We start from the raw sequence: 21,282 nt of genomic DNA, 5'->3' as shown, positions 1-21,282 counted from the left end.
TAAAACAAACTACTAATTACATTATTTTCTCTTCTTTCCCCAGGAAGCTACTGACTGCCTAGAAATTAAGGTGTGAGAAGTCTGGTTGATCAAGGTGGAATTTTTTTCTCCAAGAGCCTTTTCACAATTACCTTTTGCAAAATCTTTGGACGCTCCCTGTTGTGCCATGTTTTGTGGCTCTCACCGTAAGAGGAATTTGTCTTGATGAAGATTCCTAACATTGGTAATGTGATGAATAAATTTGAGATCCTTGGGGTTGTAGGTGAAGGTAAGTAGTACCTTAATAAAAAATGAATGAGAATTTTTTGTAGATTTGACTTAGTCCTCTTGATGGTAGTAAGTTTTCATTTACAAAATATTGCTTGTATGCAGATCTTGAGAAACATCAGCTTATTCTCTGCAGCTCCTTCTAGTTCCATTCTCAGATGGAAGGAGAAGTTTGGAAGATGAAAGCAAAGGAAGATAAATTTGACAGTTTTGTGGGTTTCGGGGTCTTTTGTTTGTTTGTTTTTTGGGTTTTTTTAAAGTTTACTATATTAATTTCTCTTTAGTGATACTGGGGAGATGCAAGTTATGGAACTTCTCTGCAAGTATATTTAAAAAAAATAATTTCAGCACTGTAAAATCCATTTACTTTCAAGCAATGTTTATAAAATTGTTTCAACGCACAGAAATTTAGTATAGTACCTGTATGTGCAAGTTTTGTATAATACTGGGAACAATATTATTATTTCTAGAGCCAGGAGCTGGCTGAGGACTCTTTCATCTTGCTGCTCTTTTTCTTTTGCTTTGAGATGTTTTATCTGTTCTTTGTTTCAGGAGCCTATGGCGTTGTACTTAAATGCAGACACAAGGTAAGTAAATTGCTTTAAGTCAGAGATAAATGTTGGTATTTGGGTGAAACAGTGACTTTTGATAAGAACTGAGATGTTACTATGTATAAGATGTGGCAGCTGGGGTGGGCTTTTCCTTGCAGTCGGTTATTCAGTTTTTTAATTGCAGTAATGTCAGAGGAAATGGCTACATCTAGTACCAAACCTCCATTTTTTGGTGTTTAGCATTTGTCTGAAATATATGAAGTATTACTAATGTTTCATTAATCTCAACTGAGAGAGCTTTTAAAAAAAGGGAAAAAAAGGTTCTTTTGGAATGCAGTTTATGCTCAAGTGGTCTCAATTAAAATGTCCAATTAATTGCCAAATACTGCTGTTTAAGCATTTACCTGTCTGGGATGGGGAGGGAGGGAGTGGGATCCATGTGGAATTTCTACAGTTGTCAGACAATCAAATTGCAGTAAGAAAGCACTGAATCTTACGCTTGTTAATTTTAATTTGTAAGAGGAATGTGTTTAAAAAAAAAAAAAAAAAAAAAAAAAAAGAGGAAAGAAAAAACCCTTATTTCAGACGAAAATGAAGTCTGGCAACCTGTCTACACTATCTTAACTTCTGTGTAAGTTGGATGTAGGTGAACTCACTACTCATCAACAGGGAACTCTGACATGAACTACTCTATAGATTTGGAGCTGCAGTGTAGTCACATAACAAAATAACTTCTACTTCTCTGAAGCAAAACATTTCAGAATCATAGAATGATTCATTTGTAGTGATCCAAGAATATATAAAAGTTTTTGTATGTAATTAACACGTTTTTCTAGAAAAAGTTAACACTCTGCAGAGGGCCTGCGTTGGCTTTTAGCATGTACACAGAAGGACTTTTGCACAGGGCAAATAGTTATATTTGGAGTGTCTTGCACTACTATACTGATTTAAAGTTAAAAAGGTAAAAAAAAAATTATAACTTGGAAAGATCCTGTCTCAAGCTGAAGCCTTGTTGTGCTTGGTGGTGACTAACACTTGATAGAATGGGTTTGGTAAATTGGATATTTTTGGGTAGTTATGGAATAATAATTCTGCGTGAGTAGTTTGAGAGCACCAGGGGAGTGACAATACAGTTTATACCAGGCAGCTCTCTTCTTTATGGAAGGTAACCTCACCAAGACTCAAAAAGTTGCTAGGATCTCCTGCATTGCTGAGTGAAATTTAAGCTCCATGTCTTTAGTCGTATCCTCATCCAAGAGTTTAGTACTCTGAGTGTAATATAATGGCAGAATTATATGTCATCTTAGTTCCTATAAGAATACCTTATAGTATACCAAATGACTAGGAAGCAAGAGCTTTCCTTTAGCAGAGGGTGGTGCTTCTTCCTCCAGCCTGTGTAAGGACACTGTGAGGATCTAAATTTTTAGGTACTCACACCATTTTTTTCCTGTAGCTTCAAGCTTGATCAGAACAACTGTATTGAAGTTCTAAAACAAAGTGGTATTTATTAAGGCTTCTTGCAAGTGGCTTCTAACAAGCTGGGAAGGGACTTTTTACAAGGACATGTAGTGATAGGATGAGGGGTAATGGCCTCAAACTGGAAGAGGGGTGATTTAGAATAGATATTAGGAAGAATTTTTTCCTTATGAGAGTGATGAGACACTGGCACAGGTTGCCTAGGGAAGCAGTGGATGCCCCATCCCTGGAAGTGTTCAAGGCCAGGTTGGATTGGGCTTTGAGCAACCTGGTCTAGTGAGAGGTTTCTCGGGCTATGGCAGGGGGGTTGGAACTAGATGATCTTCAAGGTTCCTTCCAACCTAAACCATTCTATGAGTCTATGCTGCCTGTTTGCTCCAGATTTTTCTTTACCTTAAGACATAAAAGGTCCAAATTACAGACAAATTTTAAGACTCTGATATTAAACATTGACTAGAATGAACATAAAAGAACTAAAGTTGTAAAGAAAAACCCTTCTAATGGGAAAGGAAAGGGAGGAAGAAGAGGGGAGAAGATCCTAACTCCTATGACATCAAAGATGTTCTAAACTAAAGGGGTGGGATTTAGGTGAGGCCTAAAGCCAGTCACTGATTAGCTCAAAATTGGAATTTCTACCAAACCATGACAACAAAAAATGTGCATTAAGAAAAATTACTTGTATACAAAGGAAGGAAAAAGATATATTGCAGGTTAGTATATGTAGTTGTTCTCCTTGATCAAGAACTGTTTTTAATACAACTTTCCTACTTGTCTAGGAAAACAAAGATTTAATTCACTTTCATGAAATCTTAACAGAATTACCTGGAAATGCAAGGATATGTGGGTTTTTTTTACTGTTTGGCTGCTGACGGACATACTTTTTTCTAGTATGGGTGAAGAAAGTAATAAGTTCTTCCACATGAGCTGTCTGCAGGTAGCACAGTTGAACTTTGAGTGCATTATGTAGTAATTGTATTCAGTATCACATAAATCCAGAAACAGTGTAAAAGCTAGAAAATGTTGCAGTATTTTTAATGTATGTATGGTATATACCAGGCCATCCTTGGTCATGTTCCCGCAGCACATACTGCTTTTCTTTTTGTGTAAAGCTAGCAATTATGTCGAAGAATTTGAATGTAGAAGTATTTATATTCATCTTTATAAATAGTGATAACATGCCAGGATCAAATTCTCAGCTATTGTAAGTCAACGTATCTCCTTTGGACTGGTGAGAGGGTAAATTTTGTGTGAAATGAGGAGCTGGCGCCTAATTGCAACAATTTTCCAACATAAAATCCATTGGTGCTTCAAAAAATATGTATCTTTGTACCCCAGTGCATTTCATTGGCATGTGTATATGGATTTAAATTAGAGATGACAATGGCATAAGGAGCAAATGCCTTATCTTTATTATATGCATTTTTTTCTTTGCTAAGAGAACATTATCAGAAAAGCTAAAGTAGCTCTTCTAGGTAGCATTTGTATTTCACTAAACTTTCTGTAATACTGTGAGTTAAGGAGAGGTATTTCTATCTGGTTTTGACAGAGATAGACACTAGGTACAATGTTGCTATTTAACATTTTAATGATGGATCTGAAGGTAAATATCAATGTACTGCTATTAAAAGTTATGGAAAACAGACCGCTGTGGTAAGCAGAACATTTAGCGTTACATGCCAAGTGATACAATTCAGGCAAAGCATATTTTAAATATTTGTATTTCTTCAGGTATGATTGACTTCCAAAATTAGAACCTTCCAACAAAATTTGAATTATATTAGGAGCATTTTGAGCACTCAGTTTTGTTATTTCAGAGTAAAGCTGAAAGCTGAGTAATGCATAGACTTTTTCCAGTCTACTACCATGAAATATACAAAAATGGTCATTTTGAGTCAGATGAGTTCAGCTAGTTCAGTATCTTAAAAGTGATTTTGTTAGAGGTAAACAACGGATTAAGAACAGGGCAGGCATGCTGTGATATTCCCCACAGTATTCACCTTCTCTAATTGGTACAGTGCTACTGGAAGGTCATTATCACCAGAATATTCTAGCACAGATTATGCCAGCAGTGTATTTTTTTTTTTATTACCTTATCCTATGCCTAAAGCCATCTGTCCTTTAAGTGTTCTACTTACCTGTATGTACCGTTTAAAGTATTATCTGGTATTTCCATGTACTATGTAAAGTATTCTGTCCTTATGCATTTTTTATATACCATCAACTTACATATAACTATGCTTCACCTAAAACCACTTGAGCTTCTGAAGCAAATAAAATGTGCCAGTAGTAAATGTTTGCAGTAGTCAGAGTTGAGGATCTGTCTTGAGTATTATGTGAGGAAAATAGAGCTATTAAGCTGTAGTGCTGAAAATCCTATTAACTCTTTAATAACCATTTGCTTCAACTTCACTGTTGAGTGATCTGGTTTGAAATACTAGGTATGTAGTATTTCTTTCATGGGCTTCTATACTTTGCCTCTATGGCATTCCCTTGAGTGCAGCAGTGAGTGGTGAGCTTTATTGGTGCTAATTCACTTTGGTTATCACTTTTCTATATGTGTGTATAAATGATATACAGTGAACATAGAATCATAGAGTGGTTTAGGTTGGAAAGGACCTTGAAGATCATCTAGTTCCAACCCCCCTGCCATAGGCAGTGACACCTCCCACTAGACCAGGTTGCCCAAGGCCACGTCCAGCCTGGCCTTGCACACCTCCAGGGATGGGGCCTCAACAACCTCTCTGGGCAACCTGTTCCAGTGCCTTACCACCCTCAAAATGAAAAACTTCTTCCTAATGCTCAATCTGAACCTGCCCTCTTCTGGTTTAAAGCCATTCCCCCTCATTCTGTCACTACATGCCCTAGTAAAATGTCCTTCCCCAGCTCTACTGTAGGCCCCCTTTAGGTACTGGAAGATCTTCTGGGAGCTGCCTTCTTGCTGTGCAGGGTAGGATGCTAATGTAGTATTGAAAGTTTCATATATGTACTGTTATTGCTCCACACATGAGATAGTTGTGCAGAACGGAGGGTAGAAATTAAGTTGCTGGGATCCAACAGGTTGAGAAGACAGCTGCTGACTGGTCTTTCCTCCCCTCCCACCCCCAAGGTGGGCTATAATATTCTCTGTTACAAGATTGCTGCCTTTTATTTCTTTTTCCTTAAAGTCTTGTTCCCAAGTCTCATCTTTCTGCAATATTGTGGGTTTTTTTTTTCTTTAAAAAAAAAAAAAGAGTTGTTTTATAAGGTATCTCTTAATAAAAACCATTAAAGCACTAATTTTGAGGAAGCTATGCAACCCTAAAATGACTTACCTGCTCCAGTGGAAAAAAATTAAATTCCTGTTTGGTGGTGTCCCAGTTTCTTAGAAGTCTGAGCCCTGGGATTAGCTGAAGTAAACATTTGTTTTTCACACTTTTAAGGCTATGTAGGCTGAAAGGATAAAGTAGGGTAGTCCCACGTCTCCTTTTAATTGCTTTTGTTGTGTTGTCTTCTGTCTGTTACTTCTGCTGTAGATTGCTAAGGTATACTGTATTTCAAGGAATTTTTTTTTTTTTAATATGAACTCTTGCTATCTTTTTGAGTCACATGCAATGATTTCTTTAAGACGACTTGGTGAGGTTGTACAAAGCAAGCATGAGAATGAATGCATTAAATCTAACATTTTTCATTATTCATGTTGCTTGGTCTGTCTGTACCCATATCAATGGAACAATGCTGCTCTGATGTCTGCAGTTGTGTTGTTTCCCTTTGAGTCTTTTGTGACAATCCAGAATGCTCTATGAAAGGTCCCTTGTATGACACGCCATTCCCTTACTTCCTTCTTTGTACTTGTCATGTTATGAACCCTGCTCAGATGTGAGCAGTATTCTGTATTCAAAATTGTCATTCTCTCCCTGCTTTCTTTTGAAAGGCTAATTTAGAAATGGAAGGTGCAGGGGAGAGATGCGAGTGTGCTTTCAGAGGGGTGAAACTAACTTGATATGGAAGGGGATAATAAGATTATTTTTTTCAGGTGTGTTGAACTTAAAGCAGTACAGTGTGAAGGTGTTGCTTTCGGTGCCACAAACTGGGGTGGCTTAAGTTGGCTTGGCCATGGTAACATTGGATAATGGAATTTGATGCAGCACAAAGCTGGGGTGCAGAGACACCTGATGCTGCAGATCTTTGAAACAAGAAGAGGGAGGGAGTGAAACAGGTGATCACTCTTATACTCTGGTAATGCAGGTAACTGAAGGAGTCATAGGAGCCTGAGTTAAAAATAGCAAGAGTGGTTCATCTTACCTTGGGAAGGATATGTGAAATGTATTACTGATGGTTTTCCATTTAAATTAAGTTGAAGATAAGTAATTTGTTACAGTCACAGTATTTCAGATCAGTATTTCTTTTAGTCACACAGCTTCTTCAGGTTTGTCACAGTAATGGCTGTAGTAGGTTAACCAGACATCTCTGGCACTTTTTGTTTCTTAAAGAAACTACAGGTCTTTCTGGTAGTCTTTTACATAATATGTTGCATGAATTCCTGCTATGGGTACTGGTTTGGCTAAGTGAAAAGATACTGCTCAGGCTGCAAATAACACCTTTCCTTGGAATATTGCCAGTAAATAAACATGCTCCTTAGTAGTTGCTGCATATTCCCATCTGCAAATAGATTATATATCATTACACTTGTACTAATACAGGAATCGTATTCAGACCTGCAGCAGTATGTTCTGTGGCTGCCCCTAATGGTTCTTAATTGCAAACAGCTTGTAGTGCTGTATCTCATTCTAATGCATTTGTAAGTGAAGTCTTATTTTTAAGTGTAGATATGATGAGCACACAAACCAAGGCTATCCATACAAATTATTCTTTCTTGCAAAAAGTGGAAAATGTTATGGTGAAAATTAAAGTTTAAGAACCTCACTATAGTATTTCTTAGCAGAAGCAGCAGTAGAAATTTAAATTGATGAGGATTTGAGACCTGATGTAGGGTCTCAGATCGTTAGGAAAGTAGTGGTGCAGTCTAGGGAATTCATAGTTAATGCAAATTAATATATAGGAGAAGGAACACCGTATGGCTAATTACAGGACTACATCTGTAGCAGTATGAACTTGCTTGAATATTGGATTACAGTCTAGTCTTGTCATCAAACTGCAAATTACTGTGTAGTGTAGTGTAATTGGTGCAAAGAAAATGGTATTTCTAAATTTTAGGCTAAGTTTTTTCCTGTGAGGGATTCTTGTGGACTACTTAAACTGTTGTAGGACACGTAAGCAGCTCTAAGAGCACCAGGTTAATCACTGATCTCTGGACACTCCATGTATTTAGATAAAGGTCAGTAAAATAGAGCGCAGTTCAATTTTTGAGAAGGTCATTAATGTAGATTCTTAAATATACCATGGTAACAATGGATCTGGATCATCTAGCTGGCTTTCAAAATTATTTATAGAAGACAAGTTGATCTAAAATGTTACTACACATTCAAGTGTCCTGAATTATACCAGTTACTTTAACTTATTTATTTAATTGTTTTTGTGAATTTAAAGCTTTTTTTTTTTTTAAGCCAGGAGTTCTAGAAAAGGAACACTTGACAATGTAGTTGAAACATTGACAACAATAGCGAAAACTTTCGCAGCATTTTGCTTTATCTGAGAGCTCTAAGCTCTTCTTAGCACACTTATTTTTTCATCAGTAAGGATTACAGTGTTTTTTTAAATAGTAAATTGTCCTTCTGAATGTCCTGGTTAAAGTACTTTACTTTTTCATGATTACTCAGGTCTGTGTAATTCCTAATTGGTGGAATGCCCTCCTAAAAATCTAGAAAAATTTTTATTCTTTTTGAATAAAAATTCCTGGAATACATAACTTCTCAAGTATAGCAGTATTTACCTCTCATTAAAAGTCTGGATAACAATTAATGGGGGGAAAAAAAGGAAAGTAGTTTCCATTTATAACATGATAGCTGTTTGAAATGTCTACAAATGTGCAAAATTTCATACAAAGAACTTAATAATTGCGCTTAACGTATGTGGTGTTTGATCTCAGCTAAAAGCCTAAAGGACTATACCAGCCTGGTGTCAGAGTATGATGATCAAGAAGTTTTGGATACAGTGGGAGGCCAGTCTGAGCTCTAGAACAGAGGCTGTTTTGTTAAGACTGCATAGTGCTCAGTGTTTCTTCAACTGATAGCACTTGTGACAGGTTTGCACAGAACTGGAAGCATTCTTTATGCTAGCTATCCCTTATATTACAATTCTGAAACTCTCCAGGACATGTACTTCTGTTTTGCTATATTTAGCTGCACCTGGACAATAAAGTTCAATGAGTCTGCTGCTTGCTTTTGATAAAGAACAGTGCAATTGCATGCTAGCTTCTCCTGTTCTAAAGGGAATCTATTTAAGCTTCTTCTAGTTTAAAAGGAAAACCAAAACACCCTCTGGATTTATAAAGTATTTGCATTTTTATTATATTATCCCTTAATTATTTTAGCTTAGATTGGTAAATTAGACCAATCTTCATGCAAATTAAATCCTAACACCTTGCAACGTAATTGTGTAGCTTTGTGCATTATGAAAAAATCACCTGCTTTATGGAATTCTATTTTCATTTTTCCAGATGTGTAGCAAAGTGAGGATTTGTTTCTGAACAGCACATGTAGCTCTTTGTTGGAAACAGATATCAACATTGCTCTCTGGTTTATAGTTGCTTGCGACTTAGACTTTGATAAAGCATCTATTTCTTCTTCTGTGTGAATACTAATTTCCATAGAGTACTGCAGCATAGAAAGATTAGTATAACAGAATTTGGTGTAAGTCTTACGGAAGGTGAATATTTGCAGGATCTTGAAGTGGAATGATTGTACCCACCGACACCCATTCTTTCATGATTTCATTCACTTGTACCCTCATGCCTACACCCTTAGATGTATAAAGGTGTGTGTGCCTGCCCACCTGGGCAGTATCCAACTTGTGCAGTATCTCCAATGTGCAGGATGGAGGACAGGGGTAGCTAGCTGTCAAGTCCCTGCTACATCTCAGGGATGCCTCTTGGTGGTGGTGACAAAGTAGTTCTTGCATCTTTTGTATATATTTTATGTTTAGAAGTTGTCCATTGCTACGAGATGGTCCTTAGCCTGTCTTGCTTACTTCAACTTCCATGAGTCTGTTACCTGTTTTTCTTGTTTGAAATTTGTGTTTGAAAGGTACGTCTATAATCTGTTTCCCTGATGGGCTAACAGGAGAAAGGCTGGTATATGTTCTAAGCTGCAACCTTGTTGCCGTTCTCTTGCTGGCATGATTCAGGGTATGGTTGCGAGTCAGCTGTGCTGCAACCTTCTGGGTTTGGCATAATGTTTCCCTCAATTTTACCATTGGAGAACCATCCTAGGAACAATTTTCTCTGTTATCAGTAAAAATTAAAATTATTTTTGAAACCTTGTTATACAGTTTCTTCTCTTGCTTGTTTACTCTTGTGTGCATACTCTCTCAGTGCCCCCCCAATATGCTATTCATGCTTACCCTGATCTGCTATATACTTCTGCAGCAGAAAAAGGTGCACAAATGCGTATGTTCTCTGAAAAATTTGTTTTTATTATGTTTTCAGTTCTTAGTATAGAATTGTGCTGCCTTACTGAACAACTAATTATCAGTTGACCATAAAATGCTTTGAGAGAGAAAGCTTTGTTTGGGTGCTGCTATATCTCCTAATCTTTCAGTCCACAGTCTTTATGATATTGAGAAGAAATCCTTCCTGAATGTGTGTTATGAAGCATATTTTTACTTACAGTTCTCATAACACAAGATTACCACAGATTCCAGTGTGCTGAAAATTAATTGCGAAGTGGTTTTCTTAGATTCCTTAGACTTAACCTTGGATGAACAAGGTTACCATCATTATCAATTTCCTGTTCAGCTGTAGAGAGACTTTTTTTTTAATTGTGAGGTTTTCAAGCATAACAGACATAGATTACACTTATAAGTGTAATCATGCACAGAGGTGTAGAAAGATGAAATTCTATAGGACCAAAAAAACTTGGTTGGCTGGTTACACCTACCTCTTCTTTTGACAGTACACATCTTGACCAGGAGGCAAGCTATCTTCTTGAAATCAATTAACATTTCCAACAGAGATGGAATAATGCCATGTTTATGCACAGAAATATGTTACAGGCAATGCCATCTGCAGATTAAAGCTGACTAGCTGCTGCTTCTACAGGATCAAATTTCCTGTGACTCTGAAAAAAATTCATCAGAGTGGTGTGTACCTCCCCCCCCCCCTCCTCAGAGCATCATCTAGTGAAGAACAGTATTAAGAAATGTATACAAGATAGTATCTGGTGGAACTGCAGCCTGGGTTCTGAACCTGCTCTAATTTTGTGAATCTTTCCTGTTTCCACTGCTATAAATGTTGCTGTAGTGCTAAGGAATTGAAACTATTTGGGGAGCAAAAGAGAATCAGTAGGAACTTCATTAGTGACCTTCAGGAAGGCTTAAGAGAGGCCAAATAACATCTATCCCATAGACTCTAGCAGATTTAAGAAAAAAAAAAAAAAGGAGAGTGTGGTATTTCTACGGTATTTCTATTTAGAAATTCTGGGATGTAGTGCCCCCTTCATCCAGGTTCTCCAGATCACATAAAACAGAGACTGCAAACCAGATCTCTCAGATTACATCAGTATCAGAGAAGAAAATCAAGGGACATCAGCCTTTCTGCAATATTTCTCACTTTCTATTCAATGTGGTTCTCAGTTAAGTTGGTAGTTTTATATTACTGAAGATTAGCTTCTGTTGCTTGACCAACATCCTTTCAATTTCACATGTGTACGTGTAGAGCCATGCAGAAGTGTATACACACACATATGCCTACGCGTTTGTTTAGTTAATGAGTTACAGCAAATGGTCTCTTCTGATCAGTTTTAGAAACTGATACTAGCACATTCAATTTTTGCCTCTTAGCAGATTTTTATATGTACTAGTTGGTTCTTTTTATGAGTATGAGGAAAACTGAACACTCGTGCCTCAGTGTGAAATACAGATGACAATGATTCTGTTGTTTTATCAAAGTATTTAGCAGGACTGTACAAGTCTTTAACCAAAATCTGAATAAAAAACTTCACAGGCAAAGTCTCGTGATTATATTTTCTCAGCTTTTACTTCTCTTCATCTAAAGATCATGTTTCAGGAACTTTCTGAAAAATTATCCTTATTGGGAAAGCATCTTCAGGCCAGTTAGTCTCACCTCTGTCCCTGGGAAGGTAATGGGGGAACTCATTCTGGATGCCATCTCCAAACATGTTGAAGAACAGTAAGTTATTGGAAGTGGTCAACCTGGATTTAACGAGGGTAAATCATGCTTGACCAATCTGATAGCCTTCTGTGATGTTATAACTGGTTGGCTGGATGGGAGGATAGCAGTAGATGTCATCTACCTTGACTTCAGCAAGGCTTTTGACACTGTCTCCCATAACATCCTCATTAGGAAGCTGAGGAAGTGTGAGCTAGATAAGGTGACAGCGAGGTGGATTGAGACCTGGCTGTGTGACAGAACTCAGAGGGTTGTGATTAAAGGAGCAGTGTCAAGTTGGAGGCCTGTAACCAGTGGTGTACCCCAGGGGTCAATACTTGGTCCAATTTTGTTCAATATATTCATTAATGACCTGGATGAGGGGGCAGAGTGTATCCTCAGCAAGTTTGCTGATGATACCAAACTGGGTGGGGTGGCTGACTCTCCAGAGGGCTGTGCTGCCATCCGGCGTGACCTGGACAGGCTGGAGAGCTGGGAGAGAAGAACCTAATGAAATTCAACAAAAGCAAGTGGAAAGTCCTGCACCTGGGGAGGAAGAATGCTAGGCCCCAGTATGGGTTAGGGGTGGACCTGCTGAGAAGCTGTTCTGAGGAGTAGGATCTGGGGGTCCTGGTAGATAGTAAATTATCCATGAGCCAGCAATGTGCCCTTGTTGCTAAAAAGGCCAATGGAATCCTGGGCTCCATAGGGAAGAGTGTGGCCAGTAGGTTGAGGGAGGTCATTCTCCCTCTCTACTCGGCACTGGTGAGGTCACAACTGGAATACTGCGTCCAGTTTTGGGCTCCCCAGTTCAAGAGAGACAGGGAACTGCTGCAGAGTCCAGCAAAGGGCAACTAAGATGATTGAGGGATTGGAGCATCTCTTATGAGGAAAGGCTGAGAGAGCTGGGACTCTTTAGCCTGGAGAAGAGAAGGCTGAGGGGAGACCTTATTATGGCATACAAGTATCTAAAGGGTGGGTTGAAGGAGGATGGAGCCAGGCTCTTTTCATTGGTTCCCAGTGGCAGGACGAGGGGCAATGGGCACAAGTTGGAACACAGGAAATTCTGTTCAAATACACGGAAAAACTTCTTTACGGTTCAGGTGACAGAGCACTGGCACAGGCTGCCCAGGGAGGTTGTGGAGTCCCTTTCTCTGGAGATTTTTCAAGACCCGCCTGGATGCAGTCCTGAGTAATGTGCTCTGGGCAATCCTGCTTTGGCAGGGGAGTTGGACTAGATGATCTCTAGAGGTCCCTTCCAACTCTGAAAATTCCATGATTGTGTGATCTTGTTTAGGGAAAAAGCACATGTTTGCATGAAGGAAGGCAATCTTTTACCACTTCTAAGCTATTAGGAAAACTTTTTTTGGAATAGCTCTATTTCTACAGGAAACAACAAATCCTAGAATTTTTCAATGGGAGAAACATTTTCTGAAAACATCTGGCCAGGAATCAAATGATGAGGGCATAGCATATTCTTGCAAAGAATAGATCTGTGGAAAGACAAAAATAAAGGAATAATTAGGTCTAGGGATCTTTTGTCCATGGATTTGAGTTTTTGTGTTTGGTTTTTTTTTTTTTTCCCCTCTTGATTTTTAGGTTAGAGTGCATTAACAATTGACATTTTGCAAGGCCACCTCTTCTTTTTTGAAGAGGTGGTGGTAGTTGACTATTTACACTGTACTACCTGAGTGGAAACTGTGTAAGGAGATTGATTCTTCTTTTTTTTTTTTTTCCTTTTTTTTTTTCCTCAGTGCAGATTTTACTTGAATTTGGAGTAATTAATGATTCACTTGTTTTATATTACTCATCACACACAGAGCTTTTACTATATAATATTAGACTGTAATGTTACTCTTTTAAATATAAAATAATTTCACATCCAGAATTGTGTTATAATGAAATCCAAGTCAGATTTAGTACATTTGAACAGAAATGCTAGTCAACAAACTGTTGTTAGAGCTATTGTTTACACTCTGTGCCAGCAGAAGGCTTGCTACTATATCGGTTTACAAAGGACAGAAGGCAACTTTCCTCTGAAGAATCTTTGTTTTTCATATCTGCATCTAGTGTAGACTAAGTACTACAATGAAGCTTCAAGCTTACTTGTACTGTTTTAGCTTTTTGGATTTTTGCAGTAGGCTTAAATGTTTTGTATCCCCCTAATCAAATCTGAACTAACAGTACTGTTGTTAAATATTAAGAGAAATTTTACTAAGTAAAATATTTGAAATTTCTATTCCACAAAAAATCCTAAAGCTTTTCCAATTGTTATTTTTTCTTTCAGTTCCATTTAAATGAATCTTTATAGTGCCTTGGAACTGAGAGAAATACAGCTCTAGTAGATCAATATATAACATATTTTCTAAATCTCTATTTCTCTTATGACAACTTGTCATGTAAATCTTTGTGCTTTTACCAAGATCTTAGCTGAAACATGCTCCTGGAAGCTTAACAGAAGAAAGGTGCTACTTCTCATGGGGCCTTCTTTGCAAGTTATTTAAAGCTTTATTGATCACGGATAGTACCTTCAATTATACCAGGAAAAGTAAACGCGAAGCTCGTAGCAGAGATATTTATAACTTCATGAATATACTCACCAGAGAACGTGTACCTTTTTCCCCTAATGTGCAGGTTAAAGAAGAAGGATGAGCTTGAGAAATTCTGATCTCGCTGCTAGCTATGCCAGATTGCTTTGTGGGAAGTGAGAATTGACGCTGCACAGTTACGTTGGCAATAGAGATGTTCTTACTTCAGTAGCACAGTTGGGAATACTTTATTTGTATTCCTAGCATGTGTATTACAAACACAATCCAATGGACTGTGATGATGATAATGTAGCAGTGGAACTCAAAGACTACTGATACAGAGAAGGTAATATCTCTGAAGTTACTAGTGTTGATCATTATTTCTGAAATGTACCTTAAAACCAAGTGCAGGCATATAAGTTTGTGCATGCGTGAACAAAAACATACAGACAGAAGGGTTGCAAAGTCAAGTAACTTGGGTGGAATTAATCTCATCCACTGTTCCAGTGTGTAGGTCTTACATAACCAATCTCTCTAGGTTATATAAATTGAGAAAGTCCAACATCCAAAAAGCATTTCATACCATCTGGAAATGGTTAAAATTGGTAACCTTCTGGCTGAATCTTCTCTCCCTCCCCTGCTTTTACTAGCTGTGGGGAAAGCATTGATGACACCCATTGGATATATAACTCTTAGCTGGCTAAAGCTAAATGAAGATGGACTCTACCTTAGGAAATATACGAGGTTTTCTGTAGATGTATTGAGTCTTTTTCAACAGAGAATATACTTGTTCTCAGTTTAAATTTAGCTTTGGAGATTGCTGTTTCTATTTTAGACCTGGAGAAGGGCTTCAGTTTCTTTTGCATGCCCCAGTAGTTCTAATAAAAGAATGCTACCTTTTCCCCTCAAATACTGCCTTGCTTATGTACACTGTGATAAACTTTTTTTCACATAATTTTCTAGACTTCTCAAATACAAAATTCATCATATAACACCATATGGATGCCCACGCAGTTTTCACACAGCTGTCAGCTTCTAGTATTTGAGATGGTGTAGCTAGTAACCTGTTGCCTTCATCCCCCGTGCATGCTAGAATGCTGGGAATGAGACTCGTCTGTGGTTTTAGTGGGTCTGCAGTTATTTCTGAATTCTCACTGTTCCTCTGCTTTCGGTAAAATGGGGTTCCAGTAAAATTTTAGATGTTCACAGATTCATTTGCTTATTTGTTATACTGGTTTTAATACTAACTTGTGAGCCCAGGTGGCTTATCCCACTTCTCTCTTCCAATCTGTTTGTGGCCTGCATTTGTCTGCCTTCTTTTTCTAGTCTCTTTAGCCTATGTACTCCCTGGCTATCAGCTCTTCATTCTATGCTTTTTAATCCCCTCTCTCCACGTATTGTTTCCAGTGTTTGGGACAATAAACTTGGTAAGATCCAGACACTGTTTTTCTTCCCTGTTTTCCAAGAAGTATTCGTTTGTCATGTTTGGGCAAACTTTCACAGCAAACCTAAATTCTGCATGATTTTTTTTTTTTTTTCCTGCTCAAAAGTGCATGTGTGTATGCAAGATCTAAAAGTGGGATGTGTTAGATAGTCTTATTGGTAGGGGCGATTTTTGTTAGAATAGCTTCCTCTAATCTTCCTGGAACTTGTGTGATGCTTAGACTTTTTTCTCCTTTTTGAGATATAAGAGAAAAGATAATGATCTAGTCATGAGTCTTTGGATGCTGCAGAAACTGCCTGAAATAAGACACAAACTCACTTTCTTAATTTAGCTCCAAAAACTGAAATTTCATCTGTAGAAATGCTATTTTCATGAAGGCTTAGCTGCTGGTTTTTTGTCATCTGTTAGTAGTAACAGAATTCTTCCTTGGGTGCAGAATTCTTCCTTGGGTGCAGATTCCTTTATTTCCTCATGTACATTCTGCTTCCCAGGTTGACTAAATTACCATGCAACTTGTGTAGAGGCAGCCCTCCTGTTCCTCTGACCTCTGCAACAATGATCAGTAAAACCCATATGTGTTTGAGGTATGAATCTTGCCTGCTGTCTTTTTTTTAAGCAGTTTGCATTGAATTTTAACCCTTAATGCTATGCTATAAAGAAGAGAAAAATCTCTAAAAGGAATGCAGTTTTAAAAGTTTGGCAGAGCAAAATGGCAGTTTTCTTAAGGGACAAGAATTTCTCTCTTATTGTCCAAAGAGTGCATTGTCTGTATAATCTGAGAGAAGAAAAGCCTTTCTTTCTCTGCAAACTTGAATGTGGAAACTTTGAGAAGCAATGAAGATGTCTGCTGAAACCCATATCAATATACAGACTGGAAAAAAAAGTTGTTTGTTTTTTTTTTTTTTTTTAAATAGATAAATTGAAAGGGAAGTAGGAAAAAGCATTGATTTAGGATTCTGTAGACCATCAGGCTGGTCGGGAAAGAGTCATAAGTGAGGAGAACTGATCAATAAAATGTCAGGAAAAATGGTCCTGTTCTATTATAATGTTAAAACAATTAAAAAAAATTAGGACAAGGAAATAATACCAACTTGCACCTATAGAGCTTTCACTACATAAGATGGCCCTAGAATTTTGCTTTGGTAAGAGCATAATCTCAGCAAAAACATCTCTTGAGCAAAAAAACTAGAGAGCAAAACCACATCTTTTTGTACGTGCCACAAAATCCTTGGGCAGGGTGGGGAGAATATTTTCTCTCAATAATACTGTAGTCTAATGGAAGAAATAGCCAAAGAACTGAGGCTAGGAAATGCAGGTGGCATTTCCTGTTCAAATTTGTCATCCCTTCCCTAGAGAATACCTCAAAAATATTATCATTAAAGATCTGAAAGAAGTGAAAGGGATGTTTGTGAGCCTTAGTGCTACTTGAGGAGAAGCGAGATACCATAAGATGGAGAAGACGTGGAATGGCAGATTCTTAGGGTTAATGTAGATATCTGTGAAAGGTTCTACAGCCCAAAGTATCAATGAGCTGAGACCAGATTACCAAAGGCATTGGTTATATTCAGTAACACTTTTTATCTACTAAATTGCATGGACAAGACAATGTTACACTGTTTTGTGTGCCCAAAATGGGAAAAAATACCAACCAGTTTTCAGTTTAAAACACTTTTTTAAAAATTGGAAGCACTAAACAAGACTTCTGATCTTTGGGATTCTCAACAAGAACAACATTGTAGCTTAGGCTTTCCCCCAGATGTAGAAAGCTTGTTGTTACTAACATACACTTTTTCAAATTAATATATTAAAACCAAAAATAAGCTCAACCATGGCTCTTGCTTCTGCTCCAGAGCAGATCTGAAATGGCTGTTTGGTACCTGAATAGATGATTACCACCTCTGGTGGTTTAAGGCTCATTCCAAAATACAGAGGAGTTGTTGCTGCCATTTCTGCATGAGAGGGAAAGTTAAAGTTAGGGAGAATCACAGAATAGTCAGGGTTGGAAGGGACCTCTGGAGATCATATAGTCCAACCCCCCTGCCAGAGCAGGGTCACCTACAACAGGTTGCACAGGACAGCGTCCAGGCGGGTTTTGAATGTCTCCAGAGTGGGAGACTCCACAACCTCTCTGGGCAGCCTGTTCCAGTGCTCCACTACCCTCAAAGTGAAGAAGTTCCTCCTCATGTTAAGATGGAACTTCCTATGTTCAAGCTTGTGCCCATTACCCCTCGTCCTATCACTGGGCACCACTGAAAAAAGACTCCTCCCATCCCTCTGGCATCCTCCCTTTAAGTATTTGAAAGCATTAATAAGATCCCCCCTCAGTCTTCTTTTCTCTAGACTAAAGAGACCCAAGTTCCTCAGCCTTTCCTCATATGAAAGATGTTCTAATCCCCTAATCATCTTTGTAGCCCTTTGCTGGACTCTCTCCAGCAGATCCCTGTCTTTCTTGAACTGGGGAGCCCAGAACTGGACGCAGTACTCCAGATGTGGCCTCACCAGGGCAGAGTAGAGGGGGAGGATGACCTCTCTTGACCTGCTGGCCACACTCTTTTTGATGCACCCCAGGATGCCATTGGCCCTCTTGGCCGCCAGGGCACATTGCTGGCTCATGGTCATCCTGTTGTCCACCAGGACTCCCAGATCCCTTTCCACAGAGCTGCTCTCCAGGAGGTCAGCCCCCAACCTGTACTGTTGCATGGGGTTATTCCTCCCCAGATGCAGTACCCTACATTTACCCTTGTTGAATTTCATTAGTTCCTCTCTGCCCAACTTTCCAGCCTGTCCAGGTCACACTGTAAAGCAGCACAGCCTTCTGGCGTGTCAGCCACTCCTCCCAGTTTAGTGTCATCAGCAAACTTGCTGATGGTACACTCTATCCCTTCATCCAGATCATCGATGAACCTCGTGTGTAAGTCTGCAGCATGGAAATAACAGTTGCTGCTGCTATTTTTAATTTTTTTTTCTTTCAGCACCAAGACACACTTTTTTTTTTTTCTCTCTAAAATAATGGTAAACTGAGCAAACCAAGTTTGGGAAATCCTACTCTAGCTTGCACCCTAAAAGGAAAATTTACTTAGCATTTAAAAATTATTAAAATAGAATTAATACTGGAAGTTTATGGTGGATAGATACAAGCACTTCATGAAAGATGGGCTCAAAAAACAGAGGGGTGAGGTTTTCCTTTGTATGAAGGAGTGTCTCAGATCTATGAAGCTCTTTTCTGGGATGGGTGACAGTGTAGTTGAGATCCTGTAGTTCAGAATTAGAGGTGAGGCCAGAAACTGTGGCATTGTTTTGGGACTTATTTGTAGACCACCTGATCAAGGTGAAGAAGCAAGCAAAGCCTTCTTTAAACAGCTGATGAAGTTTCTGAATTGCAGACCCTGGTTTTCATGGGGGACTGTAACTTCCCTGGCATCTGCTGGAAGAGCAATATGGTGGGCTGTAAGTGGTTCCAAATGTTTATGGAGGATGTCAGGGAAAATTTCTTGATACAGGTGCTGGAAGGGCCAGCCAGATTGTTATAATAATTGGCTACAATGGCTGTGAAATAGTGGAGTTCAAGATCATGAGTAGATTGAGGGGGAAAAAAGTAAGAGTACAGACCTTGAATAGAGAATATTCAAGAAACTGGTGGGTGGGGAGCTCATGAGAGGCAGCTCTAAAAGGCAAGGGAAAGCTGGCAGTCTAAGAACAACATCCTCCAAGCACACAAGCAGTCTGTCTCAGTGCTTAGGAAAGCAAGCAGACTTCTCAGGAGACTGATGTGGCTAAGAAGGGTGTTCATGATGGAGCTCCAGTGCGAAAAAAAAAAAAAAATGTATACAGGAGGTGTAAGCATGGACAAGCTGCAAAGGCAGAATTTAGAAACATTGCTTTGGTGGATCTGGGTGGTGCTGGGAAAGCTAGAGCTCTGCTGGAGTTGAGATTTGTAAGGGCAGCAAGAAGGGTTTCTAGTGCTACTTTGGTAGTGAAAGGCTGAACAAGGAAAGTGTGGGCCCGTTGCTGACTGGGGCAGGCGATTTAGTGACAGCAGAGCCAGATAGTCTGAGGTGCTCAGTGCCCTCTTTGCCTTCGTCTTTACCAGCAAAATCTCCCAGGTATCTATGCCTGGTGAAAGGGTTGAGGAAGAAGATGAATTACCAGCAGTGGGTAAGGATGGAGTTGGGAATTTCTCAAGAGAACTCAGCCTGTACAGTTTAATGGGACCAGATAGGTGGCATCCAAAGGTACTGGGTCCTTGCAGCAGGACAGCTCTTGATTGTCTTTGATAGGTTGTGGAGACTGAGGGAGGTACTTGATAAAAAGATAAATGAACCGGCATTTTTTTTTTTTTTTATTAAAAGAAATAAAAAAAACCAAACGTTCCAACTGATTTTACCCATGATTGGAAAATCCAAATGTGATTTCCATGCATTTTCCATACCTGCTTAAGGTATGGGAATGAATATATACTTTGATTTGGTTTTCTTTTTATGTGCTGGTAGACCTGGAAAGAGACATGGTTAAGATACAAATTTAGGTATTTATGTGTGCACCTGTGCAAGTGTCTAAAGTCCCACTGTAGTCAGTGGAAATCTAGTCAAGGAATAGAGGAGAGTTCAATTCATGCTGCTTTGGGGATGAAAGGTGCATTTTAGTTGCCTAAGCATAAGCTCCTGCTGCTTTTGGCAATACCTGGGATGCTGTGCCTTACCTCTAGCTTCTCCTCTGATGTATACATCTCTGCAAATCTTCTGTCATTTCTGCCAATACCATGTGAGTGTTGCAGATACCTAGGGAATTGTAAACACTACTAGATGCCTGTGTTTAGGCGACTGAATCATGTCTTGAGTGACAGGTCAACTTAGAGCTCTCCAGCTCTGCTTGTCATAGTAGAGGCTTGAACACCTAACTCACATGCAGGTATCTGAATTTAGATGTCTTAATCTGAAAATGAATTCTACCTGAAGAGTTTTGGCCTCAGGAACCTGCTTGGCAAGTTTGCCGTTGGTTCATAGCAGGTCTTGTTTTACAGATTAAAAAAATGCCTGTCAGATTGTTGATAAGAAAAAACCCCAAAATTTAAAATATGAAAGATAAAAAACAGATTGTATCAGTTGCAGAAGTAAAAATTTCAAAATTAAAGCTTGAAGTTTAGCCAATCATGCTGAGACTGTTGATGCTCAAAGCTGGAATAATGACACTGAAGACTTCTACATTGATGCGCATTTAAAAAAACAAAACAAAACAAAAAAACAGCAAAACAAACCCAAACCAAAAACTAACACCATCGCTGCCCCCCAAAATAAAACAGAGTAGTATTTTCCAATAAATTCTACCTACTCTTGAGTTCCAAGGTGCCCAGGAAAGGAGCATTACGTTAGTAATAACAAAGAATTAAGAAATACAATGTAATTATAAACATCTTGCTGACCTCTACATTTATGGAGTCAGCAATATTTTCAAAGAAGACATAAAGGTAGTACAGGTTGACTTCCTGCTTTTTCACTTTGTTATCACTTGTATTCCGAGTGCTAAGATTATGCTATAAGAAGTAATTAAAGAGTACTGGTATCTGCCCAATGCAGTATTATGCTATTTATAAATAGCTTTATTGTTGTTCTCATTTTTTTCACAATTTCAAGATATAACAGGCAACAATATCAAATTGAATTGGAAAAGGATCGGGGTATGAAACTGAAATGACTATTACTACTTTTCAGAATCAGAAAAAAATTTATAGCCGTTTGTTGAATTTGGGTTCTGTTT

At 38.6% G+C, this 21,282-nt stretch overlaps 1 protein-coding gene across 3 annotated transcripts in view; it reads left to right on the top strand.

The window, feature by feature from the left end:
* Positions 1–204: 204 nt before the first annotated feature.
* The window catches only part of CDKL5 (cyclin dependent kinase like 5), a gene marked incomplete at both ends in the record, with an annotated part of 78,539 nt that continues 57,461 nt past the window's right edge, over positions 205–21,282 (top strand). For all 3 annotated transcript variants that reach the window (XM_082498735.1, XM_082498734.1, XM_082498733.1), the window contains 2 exons: positions 205–268; positions 820–854. In XM_082498735.1, the coding sequence (XP_082354861.1) occupies positions 205–268; positions 820–854 (99 nt within the window). The remainder of the gene's footprint in view (positions 269–819; positions 855–21,282) is intronic.

The sequence above is a fragment of the Vanellus vanellus genome (assembly GCF_965231255.1).
Source record: "Vanellus vanellus genome assembly, chromosome: 1".
NCBI lineage: Eukaryota > Metazoa > Chordata > Aves > Charadriiformes > Charadriidae > Vanellus > Vanellus vanellus.
This window is presented reverse-complemented; position numbering and strand designations above follow the sequence as displayed.